Below are 24,164 nucleotides of genomic sequence, written 5' to 3' on the forward strand. Positions count from 1 at the left end.
GTACTCCAGAGTTGTCCCACGGGTGGCCCACAGGGTGCATGCAGCCCCTAGGCTTCTGACCAGCCGCTGCTGCCTCCACCCTCTCCTGGCTTCTGCTTCTTGCCTCCACCCCTGGGGTTGGGGTGTGATGGAGCTGGGTGGTGGGAGAGTGCTGCATGTGTCAGAGGGGAATACTTGGGCTGCCTGCAAGAGAGGAGCCAAAGAATCATAGACATTAAGGGCTAGAAGGGGCCTTGAAAGATCATATAGTTCAACCCCATTGCTCTGGGTAGGAATACTGCTGAGATCAAACGATCCCAGCAAGGTGTCTGTCCAGTCTCCTCTTGAAGACTTCTAAGGTTGGCGACTGCACCACCTCCCTGGGAAGTCTATTCCAGATTGTGGTCACCCTTACCGTAAAGGAATTCTTCCTTACATACAACCTGAAGCCATCCTCTAACACTTTATGGCCATTGATCCTTGTCCTCTCCTGGGGCACCCTAGTGAACAGTTTTTTTCTACCAGCTCCTGATATTCACCCCTTACATTCTTATAGATGAGCACCAAGTCTCCCTCATTCTTCTCTTCCCCAGGCTAAACAGTCCCAGATCCCTTAGTCTTTCCTTATAAAGTTTGTCCTCCAGGCCCTTAATCATTGTTGTGGCCCTTCTTTGTACCCTTTCAAGATTCTTCACATCTTTTTTGAAGTTTGGCACCCAGAACTGGACACAGTACTCCAGCTGGGGTCTCACCAGGGCTGAGTAGAGGGGAAGTATCACTTCCTTGGTCTTGTTTATGATGCATCAGCTAATGCATCCTAGTATGCTATTAGCTTTGTTGACTACAGCATCACACTAGCAGCTCATGTTCCATCATCTGATCAACCATAACACTGAGGTCCCTTTCAGTCATCTTGCTGGCTAACCTATCTCCTCCTAACCTGTATTCATATCACCGGTTACTTCTTCCCAGATGAAGCACTCTGCTTTTATCCCTATTGAACTGCATCCAGTTCTGCTCCACCCACCTTTCCAGCTTGTCCAGGTCTGCTTGGATCCGCATGCTATACCCTAGTGCAGGGGTTCTTAACCTTTTTTGTGCCATGGACCCCTTTGGCAGTTTGGTGAAGACTATGGACCCCTTCTCAGAATAATGAGCGTCTGTAGACAGGAAGACTGTGATCATGTACGATCTAGCGGCAGGTCTAATAACTACCGTAATTTCATAGTAGTGATGAGTGTAAACGATATTTCAAGATATCTGCAACAACTGTAATGTGATATGAAAATATCTGTGATTTCTATTGGTGACAAAGTCACAGGTACTGCTAATACTACTGTAGTTTGTTGCCTACATTCATAATTGAAGGAAATGCTAAATTTCAGTTAGAGGTTAGTGAAAATAAAGATGTAATTTTTTTCCCATCCAAGTTCATGGACCCCCTGAAATCTATCCACAGACCCCTTGGGGGTCAATGGACCCCAGGTTAAGAACCCCTGCCCTAGCGTGGCCACTTTTCCCCATAACTTAGTATCGTCTGCAAACCTGGCTAGCGTGCTTTCCACATCTATATCTAAATTGCTGATAAAGATGTTGAACAGCACAGGGCCAAGAACTAAACCCTGCGGGACATGACTGGGCACCTCCCACCAAGATGATATAGACCTGTCCACTAGCACTCTCCGGGTTTGTACCCTTATCCAGTTCCCAACCCATCTAACTGTGGACTCTGCCAGCCCACAATCCCCCAGTTTCTTTTTAAGAGTGTAATGGGAGACCATATCGAAGGCCATTTTAAAATCCAAATACATGACATCAATCACATCTCCCACATCTAAGCGGTTCACTATCTGATCATAAAAGAAGATGAAGTTGGCCAGACATGACCAGTCTGCAACAAAACCATGTTGGCTATCCTTCAGCATTATGTCTTCTGTCAGTCTCCCACAAATGGACTTCTTGATAATTTTTTCCAAAATTTTACCTGATATTGAGGTTAAACTGACCAGCCTATAGTTTCTGAGATCCTCCCTCCTCCGTTTCTTAAAGACTGGGACCACATTGGCCCTTTTCTAGCTTTCTGGGACATCTCCCAAGTACCATGAGTCTTCAAATACCTTTGCCAATGGTTCTCCAATGATTCCAGCCATTTCTCTTAGCACTCTCAGGTGTAGTCCAACCAGTCCTGCTGATCTGCAAACATTCAGCTATTCTAAGTGCTCCCTCACCAGTTTGACACTGGCCATTGGTTGGCAGCTTCCCTTCCCCCACCCCCCCCCATCTATCCAGTATCCGACCACATGAGTGACCACCATTTGTATGCAGAAACACCAACGTGAAGTATTCATTAAAGAGTTTAGCTTTCTTCTGACTGCCTATCCCATCCCATTCTGCAAGGGCCCCACATTTCCCTTGTTCTTCCTCTTGCTCCCTATATGCCATAAGAAGGACTTCTTATTGTCCTTGACTTTGGTTGCCAATCTGATCTCGGGTGCCGCCTTTGCCTTTCTTATCCTCTCCCTACAGATAAGGGCTCTACTTGTATTTCTCCTTGGTGACTACCCCTTCTTTCCCTGTCTATAAGCCTCCTTTTTCTTTTTTAAGCACTCCTTGATTCCTATAGTAAGCCAAGAAGGTTTCCTGGCTCCTTGACCACCTTTCCTGCATACAAAAACAAACCTTTTCTGAGCTCCAAGGACCATTTCTTTGAGAAACAACCACCCTTCCTGAACTCCCTTCCCCTCCAGTACATCTTCTCATAGGGTCTCTCCTACTATTGTCCTAAGCTCATTGAAGTCAGCCTCCTTGAAATCAAGCACGTCTGCCCTACTGGCTGACTTCGCTGCCCTACGATGGATAGTGAATTCTATCATCTCATGAACACTGTCTCTCAGATTACCTTCAGTCCTCAGATCTCCCATTATATCATCTCCCTTGGCTAGAACCAAATCTGACAAAACCTTGCCCCTGGTTGGCCCATTCACTTCCTGTACTAAATAAAGTTCTTCCACACGGGTCAAAAACCTACATGACCATGCAAAAGAGGAGCCATGCATTCACAGCTGAGAATGAGTCTACACTTCTTGTGCTACCTGAGTGACAGGGAGGGAGCCCTGGGGTTCTGCAGCCAACATGATATGTATGCAAGTGGGGAGAGGCCCCTGCCATCCAGAAGATGGACACTCCTGCTGTAACCAAAGCAAACAATCTTCACCACCAGGTTAACACCTGGAAGAAGGTAGCTACACTGTGACTAAATATGAGATGGCATGTGTTTATATGAAGCCTGAATCTTGTACCACTATCTCTAATGGGGTTTCAATCCAACTCTTGTGGCCCCTCTACTACAGAACAAGTGTGTGCATGGTACTGCCCTAAAAAAGGCTCTGCTGTAGTGATCCGTCAGTCAGTTATAGGATGAGCTGCCCTGGGAAATGATAGTTAGTAGAACATAGCATAATGTTTAACAGAACACAGGATCATGGAAGGCTGGCAGTAAGTGTCTCCAGAATGGTGGGTGGGTTAAAATTCAATAGGGATATTACATAGGTAGACGGTCTCTGTCTCTCACACACACACACGTAGCATATTTACATATTCATGTTTCAGTAACTTACCTTCATTTTCCTCTCTGCCACCTCCATGCCCAGTTATGGACCCCTGGCCTTTGTTTAGGCTGTAAGATTTTTGAGGTAACTACAGTTTTTGACTGATTTAGTTATATAGCAACCAGCATGGTGAAATGCTGCTTTCAATCAAAAGCTACTGTTATCCCAAACTTTTAATGACTACCTAACAATAAACAACACTAATTGCTAACAAGACCTCATGCTTCATAGACAGAGAATGCTGAAACAACAGGCAGGGGGAGGGGGACTGACAGCGAGGGGCATGGCAGGATGAAAGGAAGTCCCTTTATGTGCAGGGAGATTCTTTGAAGATTCGTAGTTGAAGAGTTGCATTTTGAACTTCTTTCTTAATTGTTCAGTGATTTAAGGTGAGACTAGCTGACTGTTCTCACTGCAAGAAAGTCAGATCCCTAAATAATGCACATTAGTTTGCAGATTATTCTCACAGGAGCTGCAGAAGTGTAACTGTTTTAGGGCAAGTGACATCTTGCACTTTGTTTCCTGAAGCAACAAAAATTAGAACAGGCCAGGTAGGGCAAAATATAAGCTGTTCAAGATGTTTGTCAGAAAAACCCCAAATGATCAGGCTAAGTATTATCTCCACTTTGTCTACAGTTGAAGTGCTTCTCATATTTTCTTTAAAACATTTTTTTTAGGACTTGATGTCCATATGACCCAGGAAGATTCAAAAGCTGAAACCCCCTTCCCCCCACCCCACTGAAGACGATACCAAATAGTTTTCAATATAGCCCCGATGTTGTAGCTTCAGATTTATATACCAGGAAAGGTGATAATCAGATGCACACACCAGAATTTCAGAGAGGTAGCTGTAGGGGACCTCCAATTACCCTTTTCTCTCTCTTTTCTATTATGTGTATAGATGAGCAGAGAAAAATAAAATGAAGTGGGAGGGAAGCCCCTGACTGAGTGAAAAGGAGTGGGCTGACTATAAGGTATCCCTTCCCCCACATTGCTTGCACGCCTATATTAAATCTGCCTGCTCCCTGCTCAGCAGCTTACAGGTATGGAGGTAGAGCAGTTGTACCAGGGAACAGGGTGGAGAAGATGCACATGCTTTGCTTGGCATGCTCCTCTCTCCAACCAGCAACATATCTGAAAGGATAAAGTCACTGCTTGGTATTGCTTCCTTCTGCTCCAAGCCAACCACTCCACCCTTGACTGGGAGAAGAGCTTGGTCAAGAACCGCAGGGTCCTAAGATAAAGAGAACAGTTGCTGGAAGGGGTTGAGGCATATACTTAACCAGGAACTGTACTATATCACTGGAACCTTCTTCCTCCAAGATTACAATGACCCCCTGGGGTTTAGAGGCCATCACTCCTGCCTTCTTGATCCTGGCACTTGGAGGAAACCCTAGGAGAGATCTCAAACTGGCCCCTGATCCCAAACCCATTGAAATCAATAGGTCTTTCCATTATTTTCACTGGGTAATAGATTTGATCCCGGCTATAAATCTGAAATGTTTACACTGAAGTCAAGGTCATTATGCCCTAAGGATTTGGCCTCATGTGAGGTGAACCCAAACCCTCTGTCTGCTTCCTCCAGTGAGTACCATAGGAGGGTAGCATGTAGTTCCTAGGACTTTTCTTTTTCTTTTCATCTGACCTAATTTCTATTTGTCACTATTGGTAACTTCAAATTCTTTAAGTACTGCTCTAAGCAAAAGTTTTTTATTTTGAAATAAACTGTTAGAACTGATCCATTTTTTTCAAAACTGCAAGAATGTCTGTCTTAAGGAACATTTATTTTGTTAGAGTGCTGTCACTGTTTTATTACTGTTATAGCACTTGACATCTCCCAATTGCATTGAAAGAGTCTTCTGAATTCATGCAACTTTTAAATGAATTCTCTGATGGCAATTTGGATCAAAATCTATTTGGAGACAAATTTTACAGACACTTGTAAAAATACAGACTGCCATGATAAACAATCAAGGTATTTTGAGAAGTGATAGTATACTTTTAATACATCGGTTTCTTAGTCTGAAGTTCTTTTTGAAACATAATCTGGACTGCACAGTATTATTTAGGATACTATATATTCATCATGGTAACTGTCAGCTCAAATCCTGATAAGGAATAAGACAAGTCAGGTTATGAATTAAAACAAAAAGTTCTCCCTTTTTGTTTGCAAAAATGTTTTTTGGCTAAATTTAATCTATCCCCACCCACCCATGGAGATGTACTTAGAAATATGGAAATAAAGACAGGCAATATCAGAACTAATAATTATGACTGAACAATTAAATTACTTCCCTGCTTTATACAACTGTAATAAGATTTTTCTGAATTACTTACAGAAGTCATTTCTATAATTTCCTATCACTGTTATGTTATTTAAACTTTCTTACATATCAATTAGTTTGAAATAATAAGTCTTTAGGCTATCTATTAATTGCTACACTGTAGACAGGATCTGTATTTAAAGTTATGCAATGAAAATTAAGCTGAAGCACCAAGCAGTCTTGGCTAACAGAAGAGGCTTCTTCAGCCCTTTGGATAAGAAAGAAAAGATAATGGGGGCAATGAATACACAAGAGACTCTCTCAGTTTACTATTCTCTGCTGTTACATATTAATACAGATTGCTGGAGCTCTGAGTTTTCTATTTTTTCCTGTAGGTGTTTTGCTCACATCATGGTATTTTCACAGGGTTCTTTTTTTCTGATTATATCGTGCAGCTGTTTTCAGATCAAGCAGAACTAAAGTTATCATTAATACTAAGGAAAGGCCAACCACATGAATACCTCCAAGGGTACTGAGTATTGGAGTAATATTTGGAAGTTCTCACAATAAATAGGCAATGTAAGTGTGGCTGAGGAAGTTTTAAATAACATAGTTGGTACTCTCGAATATCCTTTAGATAATACGGGTGGGTTTATTGGAAAGAAGGCTTGTCTGTGCACCTGCAGAATTTACAGGTGTTGGTTTCTATCTTCTTGGGGTTGTGACCCAGGCCTCACTAAAGGAGGAGGTTTCAGACTGCTTGATTAAGTCTTGATGCTTTTGTAAAATAGTTCTCTTTTCCAGCCATCTTTCAGCTTTGGGATGGGCGGAAGCCACCAGCTAGCATTTGTGGCATCCCAACTAGTTTCATGCTGGCAGCTTTCATGTCACACAGAGTGGACTGTCACATCAGTCAGCAGGAGCTTGCTGCTTACAGGCTGCTCTTTTGAGTGACTTTAATGACAGTAAAAAAAATCCAACTATTTAATTGACAGAGGAGATTCCTCTGTGCCCACAGGGTCAATGCTGGGTCACAGTAAACATCCAGGCCACTAATGCAGAGATCTTGGAATTGATGGTTTCCCATCATTACCAATAAGACTGAAACACCAATTTTGCATATATATTCTATGTTGGAAAGTATGCCTGATGGAAGTGGTTCTTTAAAGCCATACAGGCCCAAAGGCTTCTTTTTCTCAGTATGCTATACCACTGACAATTTCTTTACTGCTTACTGTATCCTCATTTGTATTTGCTAGAAAAAGAAAGAACATTGTGGAATTGCTGTACTGGATGTAAGACGATTTTTCATTCCTCAAGACAGTAACAAGTTTACATCTTCGTGCAAAAATGATCAAAATCCCATTAACATTCAGACTGAGCATGGCCCTTTCAATTTCCTCATACTAACCCCCTGAATTGGATAAATTGATGTAACTTTTATAGAAGTCATGCCAAAAAGTGTGTGTATTTGTGTGCGAAACACAGGGTTTCCTGTGGCTATCTATAATTTTAAGCAAATGTATCTTTGTACTAGCTTAGAAATCTAAGTGACTATAGAGAGCATGTCTAAAACATATAATAGAGCATTATACAAATAATGAAACAACACTCATCCCAGTTGTTTGAATGACACACTGATCTTAGAGCCTTCTGGGACTCATACTGTCATTGTGTTATACCTGGTGCATCTACACATACTATTAAAGTGATGTGATAAACTCTGGCAAAATTTGCACTGGAACCAGCTTCTCCTGGGCACAGTGTCTACACATGTGCCTGGGACCATAGCAGCTTGAGCTGGGGCAGAGCAGCCTCGGACTGGCAGCAGGCTCAGGGGTTCAGCTTTGGCTCCTGGTAGCAGCATCACGTAGCAGAGTGGCTGGCTGGGGCATGAGAGTGCTAAAGTGCAGAGCTGTGCAGCAGGCAGGCCCCTCATGCACCAGCCAGCCCATCACTGTCTACATGTGTGTTTTGATGCAGCAAATGACTCTGCCATAAGACAGTACTGTCATCGAAAGTACTATCTTACAGCAGAGTTAATTTACTGTGCCCTAATACTAGTGCATATGGAGATGGTGACAGTGACGGTGTGTATGGCCTTGGTTAGAATGACCATTATTCTGTTGCATACTATGAAAATAAGGGACAATGGGTTATTCTCAGGAGCTTCAAAGCCTTCTGCTTCACTGGGCATTATAGACCGATTTATCCAATATGTTATAATGGCCTTTATTGCAGCAGCATCCATTATAGGTAATACTCAGAGAATAATGGAAGATTTGATTCTCACAAACATTATTAGTTTTAAAAGGAGTACTGACTGTACACTCCAAAAATGTTGCCTTGAAAATGTAGCCTTCCTAGCTTTCAAACTAGAAGGACTGTTTTAAAGAGCAAGCATATTAAATAGTGAATTCACTGGATCCTAGACCATATCTTAAGTGTTTGTACTACACTATCACAAAAAGAAACTCTGAACCTGATTGGTGCTGCTGTGATATAAATATTTAATCAATAGGAGAACAATAAGCTGTAATCTCTTCTATATGTTAATACATCCTGAAAATACTGAAGTTCAATATCAGCTGTTTACAAAACAATCTATTCTACGTATTTCATGGCATGTGTTTTATTTATGTATTTTAACACCTACTTTATGAAAATAAAGATGTCAAAATGTGGGCTGCCAAGCTCAATACAATTCCCATAAGCCGTGCAACAATCAGATAGAGAAGCTACCACTACACCCAGCATAGTTCAGTTCCACAAAACAGTTTGCAGCCCTGGCTTAGGAAAGCATCCTGATTCAGGACAGCACTTAAACATGAGCCGAAGGCCTGCTTGGGCCCTATGTATGTTGCAAGGCAATATTGTACCAAGGCACCATGCTAGCTGTGTGACTATTTGCCCCTGAACCAGAAGTACTATAGCTGTATTAGTGCGGCACTGGGCAGGGGCCAACAAGGTTGGCGTATGATGCACTGTACTCTGTAGCATATTATGCTACTGTGCTATACTGGACGCATCTACACATGATGCTATGTCACTGTAGCAACATGCTATGGCGATGTAACATCCATGGGCAAAACTCATGATGTCACAGCTACATCGCTGTAGCAATGCACTCCCCCATTATAGCGTGTTGCTACAGCAACGTAGTGCCTAAAAATAACCATGTGCAGTGCTCACAGCACAGACTGCTCTATCTTTTAGTACTTCCAAAAGGAAGCACTAAATGACAGCGCAGTAACAGTGGTGTCAGAGTGGCATGTGTAGACATGCCCACTGTGTAGTGCATGTTGATACTGCTTCTGGTTCAGATACTTCCTTGGCACACAGACATACCCAATGAAGGACCTTTGCATGTGCTGAAGCTTTCCTGAATGAGAGCTTTTGGTATGTGTAGGTATTGGCAGTAACTTTTTCGTTCCTAGTGCAAAGATTCATAGAACATAGTTCTGTTTAGCCTTTCCCCTACTCAGCCAAAAGTCCTGCTGGAAGGAATAGCTATTTTGCCCAAATAAAGAAGGGCCATGTGCTGAACAGGCTGGTGACTATATGTCCTCCTGTTCTTTAAAATTTGTATCTCAGCCTTCTGAGTACTGTCAAGCAATCACAATATCTTTAACTGAAGGAAAGAAAATCTGTCCCTTCCCCTCCCCTGCAAATAATCTGTGCACCAGATTACAGTAATAACATGACCCAGTGAATCCCTGCATGAAATAGTGCAAATAGATCTTGTGGTTACTGCATAACTACTATCAATACTACAGTAGTGTTGTTGTAGCCCTGATGGCTTAGGGAATGTGCAAGGAAGATTTATTTTATTGGAACACCCATGGCCTGCAGGTGAGGTGGGGGGCAGGTGTGACCCATGGGTGGGGTAGATGGAGCAGGGGTGGGCTGGGGCACCAGACATGTCCCACAGGTGGTGTAGAGGGGGCAGAGGGGACCCACAGGTGGGGCAGGAGCTAGGCGTGACCTGCGGGGGGGCAGGTGTGACCCACAAGCGGGGGATGTTGTGGGGGGGGATGTTCCCCCTCAGCAAACCTACACTCTCATCCCTCCCAACCCTTTCCCCACCGGGACTTACTTGCTTGTCTCTGGCAGTGGTGAACACTGACAAAAACAGCTGCACCCAGAGCAACTTGTTGGATGGGGGTTGAGAGTGCTGACTGGGAGGGGAGCAATGGGTTGCGGGGGGGCAAAAAAAAACCAGCGAAGGGGAAGGGGGCAGTAAAAAGAGCAGCCCCAGAGTTACAGCCAGTAGCTGGGGTTTTCCAGCCCTGGGGCTGCACAGGGGAAGTGGGCAGAAGTTTCATGTATCAGTTTGACCTAAATTGAATGAGTCTGATACTAAGTTGATCCAGGTTTATCTTAATACCAGTTTATGTGTATATGGAACTTCTATACAGTTACAAGTTTAGACTGATTGCCTGCTGGTCACTGAGACCGGGTCTGTAAGTATAAGGTTGGCACCAGGGCATGCTGCATTTAAATCGGGTGGCCATTTTGAACCCAATTTAGCCCTGTTTTGTTATAGATTTGAACAGTTTTCAATCACTTATACCGATTTATATGTCATTTCTGTCCCTTCCCGTGTTGTTTAAAACCTGAGGGGCTTATATGTCTGTATGTGGGGAAATGGAGTTCACACTAGTATTTCTAGCTTTCTAAATATCAGTTGAATTGTTTCAAAAGGACTGAGTTCCATTCTACATCTTCAGACATAAATATCCTGAGGACACTTGTGTACAAATAATAATAATAAAACAATATTTGCTCCTTAGCAAACTGGCGTCAATTTAGTACTGCAGTCTCTGGCAAATCAGCCTGATGGTATCTTAATGGTATGCAGAAAGGACAAGATATTCACCATGCTCTCAAAGCATAATTCCACTAGTTTGCTATTGGTTTCCATAAGTGAACCCCAGCACCCACAAAAACAAGTACACACCTAATTTTGCTGCTCTGAGAGAAGATGAATGAAGCGCTATTTCGAGTAAAAATATTTTTGCGTGCGACAGGTTTGTTTTTGTCTGTGCAAGATATAAAAGTACTAAGACATCATAAGCAGGCAATGAAGACTATGTTAGGGTCCATATGGACAGAAGGCAGGTGATACCCACCAAAAAAATGAAGGAGCTTAAAACATCACTTTAAAAGTCAATATAAAATATAACATCTTATTCATATTACAGTTCAGCCTAGAGGCCAGTGCCGTTTTGTATAAAACATAAAGGAGAGAGACTGTAAGCACTTTGGGGCAGGAACTAAGCATGCATATATGGAAAAACGTTGCTATAACAGTACATGGAGGAACATGAGGAAGCGGCGAAAAAATATTGACCTGAATTAAACACAGAAGTCACAGCAAACAAGCTATCTATCTATGATGGACGCTGTTGTAGGCATCTCAGCAGACAGGACTGAGATTAACTCTAAAAGGAGATTGGGTATGATTTTATGCTACCAATGCTAAAGGTTGTGAATTACTAGAAGAGAGGTTCATAAGACTGTGTTAAATGTATTGAGGGGAACTGCAGTAAATTTAGGCTTTTTTGCTACCATTACAGTCAACACAGTTCTGCATCAGACACCATACCTCTCTCTCTGACCCAGCCTCCCCTGTTTGTACCAGTGGCCACATCCTTTGAGATAGGAGTTTGGGGACCCTTACTCATCCAAACATTTGCAATCACCATTTAAGTTTCCTGTACCCTCAAAGCTTATGGGCTGAACCACTGGTTTGTCATAGTCCAACCTGTTGCTGAACTGTGGGAGACCAGGAAATGGACTGTGAGTCAGGGTCAGTATCTGCCTTCTATTTCTTCTCCTTGCTGAAGACTTTTATCTGCCACAAACTGCTTCCCTTGGCATGCTGCAGATGGAAACACACCATGACTTCACTTGTTTCCCCTCTCACTCCTATTTACCTCTGCAGGAGGAACCCTTTGCAAGACCACTCTCCTTAACCCTTGCAAGAGTGCATGAAATGGGTCACGGCCTGATCCTAAGGCACTGAAGAATAAAAGTCATATGCAAGAAAATATGAGCATCTGCTCAGTGATTAACTGCAATCTTTCACCAGCAGGAAGATATAGTTTGTCACAATAGTTTCCACCTTGCCAACCCCCTGACTACAGGAACCTGTTCTTATTCCAGCAGATGCATGAAGCAAGTTAACACATTCTGATAGGTAGCAGCAGCATAGTAATACAAAAGAAAAGGAAGAAAACTGCACAAAGCAAACAAAAATAACAATTCAGTACTCAAAGCAACTTCTTCCTGTCCCCAACGAGAATGAGGAATTCCTGTTTACAACCACATCAACCACAATATATTCCAAACCCCCATCCTCCAGAGTCATACCCCTGCTGTCTAGTGACATACACAGTTAAGCACTTGTGCACTTTGCTAGAACAACCCATCCATAAAGCAAGCAACTTTATTTTATATTTTTAACTTGACTCTCATCCTCCCTTCAGGTCTGCTTGTCTTTCCCCCCATCATCTTCACTTTCTCCCTCAGAATAACTCCTCCTTTTTATCTCAAAATCTTTCCTCTCCTGTCACCGCCATAAATTCACATTTATTGCCTTCAAATACTCCTTACCTGGTTGGTCTCCTAGTTGCCCCTCTCTCCTTCTGCTCCCCATGCCCTGTTGACCTGATGTCCCCTTCTAAACTCTGTTAGATAGTGCCCTTTCCAGTATACTGCTTATGCAATATTAATTCTGCAATGATAGCTCAAATTCTTCCCCCGTCCTTCAAGCCACTGCAGCCTTCAGAGTGCCACTCTGCCTTGCTTTTTGCCAGTGGTCCCTTTCACGCCCTCCCCTGATGCTTCCAATCTTTGATGCCTTCATACCCTCCTTTCTTCTGCTCACTCAGAGCTCCTTTACTTCTTCAGGGTACGCTCCAGAAGATGAACACGGTTTTAATTCCAACCTGTTGTAGGTGGGGTGGCTCGAGAGTGCTGCAGCTACTGTGAGCAGAGTACAGGAGAAGCTCAGATAACCCAAAGAGCAATACAAGTATCTATCTGAATGGCTCAAATACTCAGGCTGTTGCATGCAGCTCCTGACCACTGCACTGGAGTGGGGCAAACATAGCAATAAATAAAACACGCAAGCAGGCAGAGAGGTGCAGTGTGATTTAAAGAAGCCACTAGATGCTCTCCCAGACTACTGAGAATGTAATGGCTGGTGGAAGCATCTATTATGCAGCCAGCAGATAATATTAGGGCTAAAAAGTGTCAGGGATTTCAGGTATCCAGTGAACCAGCAGGCAGTAAGCTGTTGACCCCCTAGCTCAAGTTCTGACATGTAAAATAAAAACAAACATTAGAGTTACTAGATAAGAAGGGGAACATTTCACTCACTTTCACTATAGTTTCACATTCCATTTCTACTTCTTTGTTTCCTCTACTTCTTGTTCTTCTATGCTCTTTAAAACAAAACCAAGGATCATTTCAATTTTAGGTGATTAACAAATACTCTAAACTGAAATGACATACGTTTGTGCAATACTGTAAAGTCACATCTCTTTTGCCAGAAAAATTACTCCATGCTTCTGGCCCATTAATATTTGACTAGTTGGCTGGAACCTGTTAGGCAGTGAAATCAATCTATTCATCACTACCTGTCACTCCAGATTAATGGAGAACAACATTTCAGCATGCTGCTGCTGTATGGGTGATCCAAGCTTGTGTGAAGCTGAAATTAAGGCACATCCCAGAAAGGGATACTTCCTCCATGAAAGAAGCACATTTTTTCCATGGGAAAAAGAATTACACCTCCACAAGGATAATGCCAATCAGTCGTGCTACCTGTGGTATGAGTTTTGGACACTGCAGTTACATGGCTGCTAATTGTGATCACGCCAGATCTCATACGGGAAACATGACTGGGCGTTATCGATTGTTACACAGAAGATCTTCAAGGACAATCCAGAATGCTTCAGAATGTTGTCAGTGATTTAATAGATGACATTAAGTCAGTCCTGAACCAATGCCTGAACAAAGGGACTTATAGAACATGCTGCGGCTAAAGGTGGGGTTTTTGAGACTTAATGTAAGATGAAGATTCTGATCACCTGCAGCCAAAGAACACTTCTTTCCCATTTTTATTCGATTATTAAGAGAGAGTTGTCTTTTTATTCAAATACTTATTTGGATAATTGTAAAGAGCACCAGCATTTTCATCAGATGAAGAGGTTACTGGGTAACATGAGTGAGGAGTGCAGAGTCTGGTTCTTTTTGCAGGAGCAATTAGCTCATGGCTGTTTTGGGGATACATTAGGTGCCATTAAATTTTAATATCTTCCACATCATGTTTTGATGGTACTCAATATATTCAGAATGGGTTGTGTCCCTGACTGTTTAAACTATTCTGAGTCAGGATCTTAATGGCATCCAGGGTAACATGGGGACACCAAGTCAAAGTTAGCCCTGGACTTGATATTAATTCATTGAAATCAGCTGCATTTGGTCCTAGTTGTTCTCTATCAAGATTGTTATAGAACTCTCTTAAAAATGAAATAGAAATGAATGAGCAGCAGGATGTTAAGAGTTTTCATATTCTAGTCTATACTAATATTAAAAAAGTTTAAAGGTTAAATTCTGTTTCACCTTCAATGCCTAAATGGCATGTGCAAAGTCACATAAAGGCAAAGGTTGGATTCCTATTTCCATCTGTGGTGGAATAGGATTCCCGTCTCTTGAAGCTGGTTCACTGGGCAGCCAAGACTGGAAGATGTATGGAGAAGGAGACTATCCCAGAAGGAGAATGGCTCTGAGGGGGGAGGAGGGTCCCAGGTTCTAAGCTTGGGTCCCTTCTTGTAATAGGGCAGGGGTTTTCAATTGAGCTGTGCAAAGCTTCAGTTGCTGATTCGATCTGGTGGAGATTCAGTCCGATTCAGTGGCTGAATCTCTGAATCCATACTGGATCAGGAGACCCTTCAATTTCTCCGAATCGAATTGGAAGCCTCTGAATTGATTGGGAGAGATTCAGAAAGATTTGATGATCCAGACATAGGCACAACTTTAAAAGTTTTTTCTGCATACCTCAAGATAGTAGGCGGCTCATGAATGCTGAAATGGTGGGTGGGATGAAGTGTCCCACAGGAGCACAGAGGGGTTCACAGTGCACTCGGGAGCAGACTCAGAAGTTCACCTCAAGTACTTCTGGTGCACTTTCAGGTTTGCCACCAAGCAAGCAGGGGACCCTCCCCCCCCCACTCCTATGGGACATTCCATCCATCCCAGCATTGCAGCGCTTACAAGCCACACTTGGTACCTTGAAGTATGTAGAAAAAACATTTAAACCTGTGCTATTGCCGAATCGTTGATTCTCCGAATCAGCATCGAATCTTTGGATTCAGCCAAACCGAATCGGGGACAGTGATCTGAATCAACAAATCAAATCACTGTCCCCAATCTGGGCTGAATCCGAATCGAATATGGCCCATTTTGCACACCCCTAGTTTTCAACCTTTTTGCATCTGTGGACTCTTAAAATATTTCAAATGGTGCTGTGGACCCCTGTGAACTGTAAGTGTGGGTATTCATGTATTTTCGATTGATCATAGTAATCTTTCATGGACCCCTTAGATATAGTCTGTGGACACCCGCGGTGCACGGCCCAGAGGCTGAAACCCACTGCAGTAGGGCAATAACTACTCCAGTGCTGTTTATCCATTTTATCCCATTAATACTAAATGCCAGGTGCAATGGGCCAGCTTCAAAAGAGGCATTAGAGCAGTGGTTACAGCACCAAGCTGAGAAGCAAGAGATGCAGATTCAAAGCTCCTTTAGGGTGATGGGGGTCTAGAGCCTGCACCTCCTGTTCCCTAAAAAAATGCCTTAAATGTTCAACTAAAGGGTGGGAGTGATCATCTCTGTCTATGAACGGCTTTTCTGTGACTAGATTTGAGACTTGCCTGACAGCATGCATGTGCCTGGATGATTCTACACTCACCCTTGGCAGATACATGGCCAGACGGCAGCTGGTTGAGCATATGCAGTCAGGAAATACAGGAAGTATGGAAACCCAAACTACACTTAAGCACTCAAAACTGCGACCATGTGGCTGTGTAAGTGCCACTTAGGTAGGTGAAGGTGAAATAACTTCTTTAGCCCAAAACATCTTGATATCTGCAGTAATACTGAAATTTGTCCTGAAGTGCTTTCTTTCAAAGCATTTTCATACACTGATCTTAAATACTGAGGTAATGGTAAAGAAGCAGAGCAGTGTATTTTGGGCATTATGTGTTCATTGTATCTTTACTTAGATTTGTAAATGGGGAGGAAAAACAGGATAACTAACTTAGAACAATGGGATTTAGTGAAATTAGCACATAGGGGAACTTATGCTCTTCCCTCATACCATACTGCAATGATTGAAAGAAGTCACTTTATTTCTTTGCCCCTTGAACTCTCTATCACCTTGCAAGCGGTGGGCTGCAAAGCTATGACATTAGCAGTGACATAAATGGTGCTGAATTAAAGTTACATGTTGGCTCTAAGTTGGTCAGAAGCTGGGTGCCAAGGATAGTGTATAGCTTGCACCATTTCAACATGCAAAGTGGATCGAAAATATATGCTGTGGGAGCAAAAGGTAAGGGCTGTAGCAGAAACAAAATATAGCAGCAAGATGGGAAAAAGTGAAGTGGAAATGGGAACACTGATTTCTCTTGCACACTTCTGCTGTTATTTTTCCTTACGCCCCTCAGTTTTCTGCCTATTTAGCTTAGAAATTACACTTGTTCTGCACTCCCACTAGGTGACGAATCAGTTGAAGGTTCACTGCTTTAGCACTTGCATTTATTTTATGACAAATTTACATGTGAGGTTAAAGTTACACAACCACTTTGTCACCACAGATTTTGACCCAGTTACCTCTGTGAGAGCTGCACTTGCTAATACCAGATCTGAAATGAGCCCCTACACATTCCTGAAAATGACTTTGGAAAACACTAACTACATTCACTTGTTCAGTTTGTTTAACAACTCTATTGCTCTTTACTGTAAGGGTCTGAGTTGTTTTAGGTTGACTACCTGGAAAGCAAACATTTGCATTTGTGACAATGCACATCTACTTTATGTGCCAGTGGGCCCGTCAACCCGTGCACTTCAATGCGCAATAGCCTATTTTACTGTGCATTAAAGTGTTACGTAAAAAACTGCCATTACGCTAACTCACAGTAAAATAGGCTACTGCACATTAAACATCACTTAAAAACTACTATGTGCATTTGTTACTGTGCATTAAGGCAGCCTAATGTGCGTTTGTTTAGTACCTCAGATACTAAATGTAATGTGTATTAGGAAGAGTGCCTTAATGCACGTGTAGATGTGCCCAGTGATCCCAATTTTCCTCCCTTGCAGAGATAGATGGAAATTCATTTAGTCCTGTGTTCAGTCAGGAATTTGTGACTGCACATTGTCATCAATATGTGCAAAGTAGGTGTACATTTACAAACATGCAAATCTCACCTACCTGGAGGTGGAAAAATCAGGTCAAAGTGGCTAAACACTTCAGAAAAGCAACTTCCAAAAGGGGCAAGAAAAAATAATCCTTCCTACCACACTTAGGCTTTTCACCTTAATAATTAACAAGTGCTCAAAACACAGTCAATCAAACATAACAGAGATATCTAGATAGCAGCAGTAGCTATTTGATAGCATGAATTCCACAGTGATATAAAGTTACAAGGTCACAAGTTCTATAATCCTGTTTATAATTAAGGTGCATATAATTCAAATTTTCCAGTATTTACACAGCTTTCAAAGATATAGTTTGTGCACTGCCACTACTGGTATTCTCTTGATCCAATTAGCATTAGTGTATCAGGCATTACACACACACATATTTACCACAGAGTGCTTGCATATTATGACGTCCCAGTCAGCACACAGGATTATCTTGCAGCATAAGAAAGAAAGAGTCAGGAAGAAATACAAGCATTAAAATGATAACTGAATTTGAAGCTTGTTTGACTTCAGTTAGTAGAAATGTGTTTATGTTACCGTAATTTATATAGATTTTATTTGTAAAAATCAGCAATTCCTCGACTCTAGTAACAAATTGATTTTGGCTGCCTTTGTTCCTCCACATCTGTCATATTAAGGGACATTTTTGGTGAACTAGCTATAGAAAATGACTGCAACAGGCAAAATGTATCTTTCCCAAACCATAATGATGCAGCTGAATAGCTATTAGTCACATTAATGTTAAGTCCTAGAGAGAAGATGCCATGCTGCTTTGGCTAGATTTTAGGAGAACACTAATGATACAGTGAAATGATGATAAATTTATTATCCCTCATTGCCATGTCATACATTTTCAATATGTATATGGAGAATCCCTCTCACTTAAGAAGATTCAGAAGTTATTTGATGCAAATTAAGCACTTAAAATGTGAATGTATGGACCATATTTCATTATGTTGATAGCACGTAATGTTTACTGAAAAAGGAATGTATTTTACATAGTCATTAGGGGCTAGAATCTCTTCTCACTTACAGTGCTGTAAACAGAGTAATACCACTAGAATAAATCATATATATCCTTATATATAACAGCAGGATCTAGCCCTAAGTACTATAAATATGAAATTTATATCAGCAAACTTTGCTTGAGTTTGCTCATTTCCTTTTCTTCTTTTTTATGATTATCCTTGATGGGCACTTGCGAAATCAAAAGATCACGGGAAATAGAAAAGGAATGATGTTTACTGCAAAGGCTCTCTCACAGCAGTCCACCTTCTGATTCTGTCTGTGCTGTTCCTGACAATTCAGACCTTCCTCCATTGTCAACCAGCTAGGAACCTATTTGTGCAATTGCTAGCCCTGCCTGTTGCTTAGAGGAAGACTTCTATGGTGGCTGTGTGGTCTGTGATAATGTTTCCTTGTCTGAGAGAGAAGGGGAAATTTTCCAAAGCACTCAAGCAAGTTAGGAACAGAATTCTATGAGAATCCCCAAACCCTTGGGCACTTGTTAAGTTCTGCCCCTGCATCCTTTTTATTTGCAATTCTTTTCGTGCTTGCCCTCAGATGTGTTATAGAATTTACCTTCAAATTTTAGACCAAGGGTGTTAAATGGTGCAGGACTGGTCCATGAGCTGGATGAATGGCAAAGGGCTGACCCTGCAGGTCAGATAAGACCCACAAAACCTCTGTTACACCCCTGCATGTTGAATCCAGTGGCCATGATGGGTGCTTCAGCTGGTCTGCACCAGTTAGAGTGGGTGCCGTGTATGGCACGGTCCAACACCAGCCCGAGCAGCCACTGTGGGCTCTGGGTCCAGCATGCAGGGGGACTGACCCTATGTGTTTGGCATGTGTCCTAGACTGGCTGGGGTGGAAGCTGCACATATGGTGTGTTGATCAACGCGAGACCCCAGGGTATCAATGAGGGCTGAATGATGGGGTTCCATTGACTGTATCCAACCCACAGCATTTATCTTTTACACCCATGCATTAGACCAGTGGTCTCCAACCTTTTTAAGTATGAAATCACTTTTTTAATTAAAGTGCAACCCAGGATCTACCGCTCACCACCCTGCCCAGCAGATCAGTCTGTGGGGGAGGGAAGGGGTGGAGGAGGGTCGTGGATTGCACTTTAATTTAAGTGATCTCACTGCCCCCATAGTGAGGGAGGGCATGGGGCAGAGGCAGGAGCAGGGGTGAGTGGGGCACTGGCTTGGCTGGGTGGTGGGAGCACTGGAGCCTGGGCAGCTTGTCCAGGCACACAGTGTCTCCCACCACTGCATGCACTCCAGCAGAGGCCTGGGAGACACGTGCCCCCCCGATCTGTGCATGGGACAGAGATGGCTGCTCCTGTGTTTTGTGCCTCCAGCCCCACTGTCGCTGGCTCGGGGGCAGTCCCACACTATGTGTGTCCCACTGGTCCTGGGACAGCTGCATCAGAGCTCAGGGCATGAAGCACAGTGCACAGCAGCAGCTCGGCCCTGTACACAGATGGGGGGGCCTTTGTCAGGGTGCACACAGTGGCGGAAGCCCCTCTCAGGTGCTCCTGGATGAGCCAATCCCAGCACCCAGTCAGGATGGGGCCCGATGCCACATGCATCCCACAACTGGGCTGTTCCTGGGCCAGCTCCCAGGCTCAAGGTGCAAAGCACAGTGTGCAATGGCAGCTGCCTCCACCACACGCATAAATAGGGGGGGGCATGTGCCCCCAGGCCTCTGTCGGGGTGCACACAGTGGCAGAAGCCCCCTGTGCCCCTGGACAAATGGCCTGGGCTCTGATTCTCTCACCACCCATCCCAGTCAGGGCCTCACTCACGTCAACCCCTGCTCCTGCCTATGCTGCATTCCCCCTCTCACCGCAGGGGCCTTGATCAGGCCCTCTCCCCTTCCCTCCCCCACAGACTGACCTGCTGGACTATGGGGGGAAAGGAGAGTGTGCACATGCGCTCAGCCCCCCCCAGCCTCAGATACACTTCCAGAGGTTCTGCAGTCGACCAACTGGTTGGTGACCGCTGCTTTAGACAAAACGTTCATTATGCAAATATCTACAAGCATGAAGATAAATCACACAACAGAGGAGGAAAAGATAAATGAGGTGATAGATGGAGTCAAACTCCCACAATAAACTTCATTGGACTCTGCTGGATGGTGCTAAGAGCATAATCTTGCTCACAATAACGTGATCTATATCTTAGTGCAAGCATTGGAGATACCAACTAGGGACCGCAAACAGGGAAGAATTGGTGGGGAATGTAGTCGTAGATGGCAATTAGTATAGCAGCAACCATGAGATGATTGAGTTTGGGATTCTGAGGGAAGGAAAGAAGGAGAACAGCAGAGTAAGGACACCAGACTTTAGAAGGGAAGACTTTGACTCACTCAGGGAATTGATGACCAGGATCCCCTGAGAAGCCAGTCTGAGGGGGAAAGGAGTCCAGTAAAGGTGGCTGAATTTTAAAGAAAGCTTACTCAGGGCTCAGGAAAGAATCATCCTGATGTGCAGGAAGGCTTGCATAAATGGCGGAAGACCAGCTTGGCTTAGCAGGGAACTCTGCAATGAGCTAAAACACAAAAAGGAAGTTTACAAGAAGTGAAGACTTGGGCAAATAATTAGGGAGAAGTATAGGAGTATTGCTTAGGTATGCAGGGATGAAATCAGGAAGGCCAAAGCACAACTTGAGTTGTAGCTAGCAAGGGATGTGAAGGGTAACAAGAAGGGTTTCCACAAGCATGTCAGCAATAAGAGGAAGATCAAGGAAAGTGTGGGTCCCTCACTGAATGGGGGAGGCAACCTAATGAGAGATGATGCAGAAAAGGCTGAAGTGCTCAATGTCTTTTTTACCTCAGTCTTCACAGGCAAGGTCAGCTCCCAGACTATTGCACTGGGCAAAACAATTTGGAGGAGGAGGTGTGCAGCCAACAGTGGTGAAAGAACAGGTTAGAGACTGTTTAGAAAAGCTGGATGTGTAGAAGTCCATGGGGCTGGAGACGATGCACCCAAGGGTACTGAAGGGGTAACTGTAAAACCACTAGCTATTATCTTTGAAAACTCATGGTGCTCGTGAGAGGTCCCAGATGACTGGAAATGGGCAAATATAATGCCCATCTTTAAGAAAGGGAATACAGAGGATCTGGGGAACTATGGACCAGTCAGCCTTACCTCAGTTCCCAGAAAAATTGTGGAGCAGGAAATAACCCAGTTCTAAGCACTTGGAGAAGAAGAAGTTGATTAGAAACAGTCAACATAGATTCATCAAGGGCAAGTCATGCCTGACTGACCTGATTGCCTTCTGTGATGAGATGACTGAATCCGTCAATACAGGGAGAGTGGTAGAGATGGTATACCTTGACTTCAGCAACGCTTTCAATGTGCTCTCCCACAGCACTTTTGCAAGCAAGATGAGGAACTGTATGAATGGATTATAAAGTGGATAGAAAACTGGCTGGATTATCAGGCTTGAATCAATTGTTTGATGTCTAGTTGGCAGCGTGTATCATGTAAAGGACCTCAGTGTCAGTCCAGGGGCTGGCTTTGTTCAATATCTTCATCAGTGATCTGCAAGATGAGATGGAGTGTACCCTCATCAAGTTTACAGAAGACACTAAGCTGGGGGGAGAAGTAGATATGCTGGAGTGTAGGGCTAGGATTCAGCAAGACCTTGATAAATTGGAAGATTGGACGCAAAAAAATCTCATTAGGTTCAATAAGGACAAATGCAAAGTCCTGAACTTAGGACAGAACAATCCCATGCACCACTCCAGGCTGCAGACTAACTGGGTAAGCAACAGCTCTGCAGAAAAGGACCTGCAGGTTACGATGGACAATAAGCTGAACCTGAGCCAACAGTTTGCCCTTGCTACCAAGAAGGCTAAATGGCATACTGGGCTGTATTAGTAGGAGTGTTGCCAGCAGATCAAGGGAAGTGATTATTCTCCTCTATTTGGTACGGGTGAGGCCACATCTGGAGTACTGTGCCCAGTTTTTGACCCCCCACTACAGAAAGAATGTGGACAAATTGGAGAGAATCTAGCAGAGGGCAAGGAAAATGGTGAGGGGGCTGGGGCACATGACTTATGATGAGAGGCTAAGGGAACTGCGCTTATTTATTCTGGAGAAGAGAAGAGTGAGGGGGGATTTAATAGCAGCCTTCAACTACCTGAAGGGTGGTTGCAAAGAGGATGAAGCTAAACTGTTCTTAGTAGTGGCAGATGACAGAACAAGGAACAATGGTTTCAAGTTGCGGTGGGGGACGTTTAGGTTAGAAATTTATAAAAAAATCTCTCACTAGAAGGGTAGCAGGAGCACTGGAACAGGTTACCCAGGGAGGCTGTAGAATCTCCATCCTTGCAGGTTTTTAAGACCTGGCTAGACCTGGTCTTAAAAAGGGTTTTGAAGCTCTGGGTAGGTTTTTAAGCCTTGGATGGGATGATCTAGTTGGGGCTGGTTCTGCTTTGAGCAGGGGGTTGGACTAGATGATCTGCTAAGGTCCCTTCTAGCCCTAATTTTCCATGACTTTGTGATTCTGTCTTAAGAGTTCTAACTCTGCCTACAATACTGAGAAATTGCATAAACCAAAACAGCAAATACAGATTTGTTATCAAACTTTGAAGCCTTCAGATCTCTCAGTCTCCACAGCATTAATGCATATTTGTTAACATCTCTGAGACAGATTAATTCCTAGCAAAGTTATGACAAAGACAGAGGACTTGTAGTTTTCTTTTTCATTTGATGACCTATGACAGAGTAACAGATTTCATAAGCATTTCACAGAAGATATCTTCAATCAAGGAAGATGGAAATGTAGGAGACTAAGAGTTCTCATTTTACTCATGCAGTTTAAATCAGGACTAACTGCTAAAGTCAATGCAATTACATTGGTTCCAAACAAATAGAAAGGAAATTGTTTAACCCAGGGGTGTCAAACTTGTTGGGCATCATGGGCTCAATTAAGACTGCAGAGCTTCCTGCAGGATGGACAATCTGTGAGCAGTATAACATTAGTCCCCATGATTGCCAGAACAGCTATTTTGGCATGGCTCTAGCCACCAGGGAGTTAATGCAGCTGTTGCTTGGCCCCCTTTTCCCGATTTTAGTTGCTAGGGTTGGCTAAGAATCCTGATTTTGCCAGAGGAATTACACCTGTGCAGCTTGACTGAAGGCAAAACTTTGCTGCCTCTTATTTCTATTTCTGGATGAAACCCACTTTTTTTTCAGGTTGTCTTGATTATTTTACTCATACCATTTTTTCAAATTAACTTATGGTTACTAATATTAGGTAGTAATTCCAGACAGGACAAGAGGCAAGGGTGGAACATGAGCTTCTTAGCATCAAAGGTCCTTCTGAACACCTTCTATGCAACTTATTTTTTTTAAAGTAGAATTGAATTAGTATAGGTAGACACACACACACCACACACACAGAGTAGTTTTATCTGTCTTTACACATAATTAAACCTCTTAGCTAGACTGACAGAGTGTATTTATTTTGATAAATAAATTAACATAACATAATATGAAAGTTGAATTCATAAAATCCATTTTAGAATTTTTTTACACATCCATAGATACATATAGCCCACAGAATCCTTGTTCAGGTGCTCAAGTATGAACGGTCAATATATTGCTGTACTGAGATCAATTAGACTCCATGAAAGTGTCATGGTTGCCTGCTAAGACTCCCAATAACCTATTCATTTAGGTCTTGATCTTGTTCTAATGAAGTTAATTTGATTTTTCTTTTTGCTGTTAATTACAATCAGTGTAGTTTTCAAACCTCACTGAATGACTAATTTTGGTAAAAGATTCATTTGATGATGT

General features: G+C 43.0%; 1 protein-coding gene across 5 annotated transcripts in view; it reads right to left on the reverse strand.

Annotated features, from left to right (window-relative positions):
- Nucleotides 1-24,164, reverse strand: part of PLCB1 (phospholipase C beta 1) — a 749,766-nt gene that overhangs the window by 32,392 nt on the left and 693,210 nt on the right. Inside the window, exon 32 of one of the 5 annotated variants that reach the window (XM_090051570.1) lies at nt 13,238-13,302. The exons of the other annotated variants lie outside the window; for them this stretch is intronic. Within the exon in view, the coding sequence (XP_089907696.1) occupies nt 13,264-13,302 (39 nt within the window). The 3' untranslated portion in view covers nt 13,238-13,263. The remainder of the gene's footprint in view (nt 1-13,237; nt 13,303-24,164) is intronic. 5 annotated transcript variants of the gene reach the window in all.

The sequence above is a fragment of the Crocodylus siamensis genome, chromosome 1, assembly GCF_052110815.1.
Source record: "Crocodylus siamensis isolate JL-2025a chromosome 1, ASM5211081v1, whole genome shotgun sequence".
NCBI classification, from domain to species: domain Eukaryota; kingdom Metazoa; phylum Chordata; order Crocodylia; family Crocodylidae; genus Crocodylus; species Crocodylus siamensis.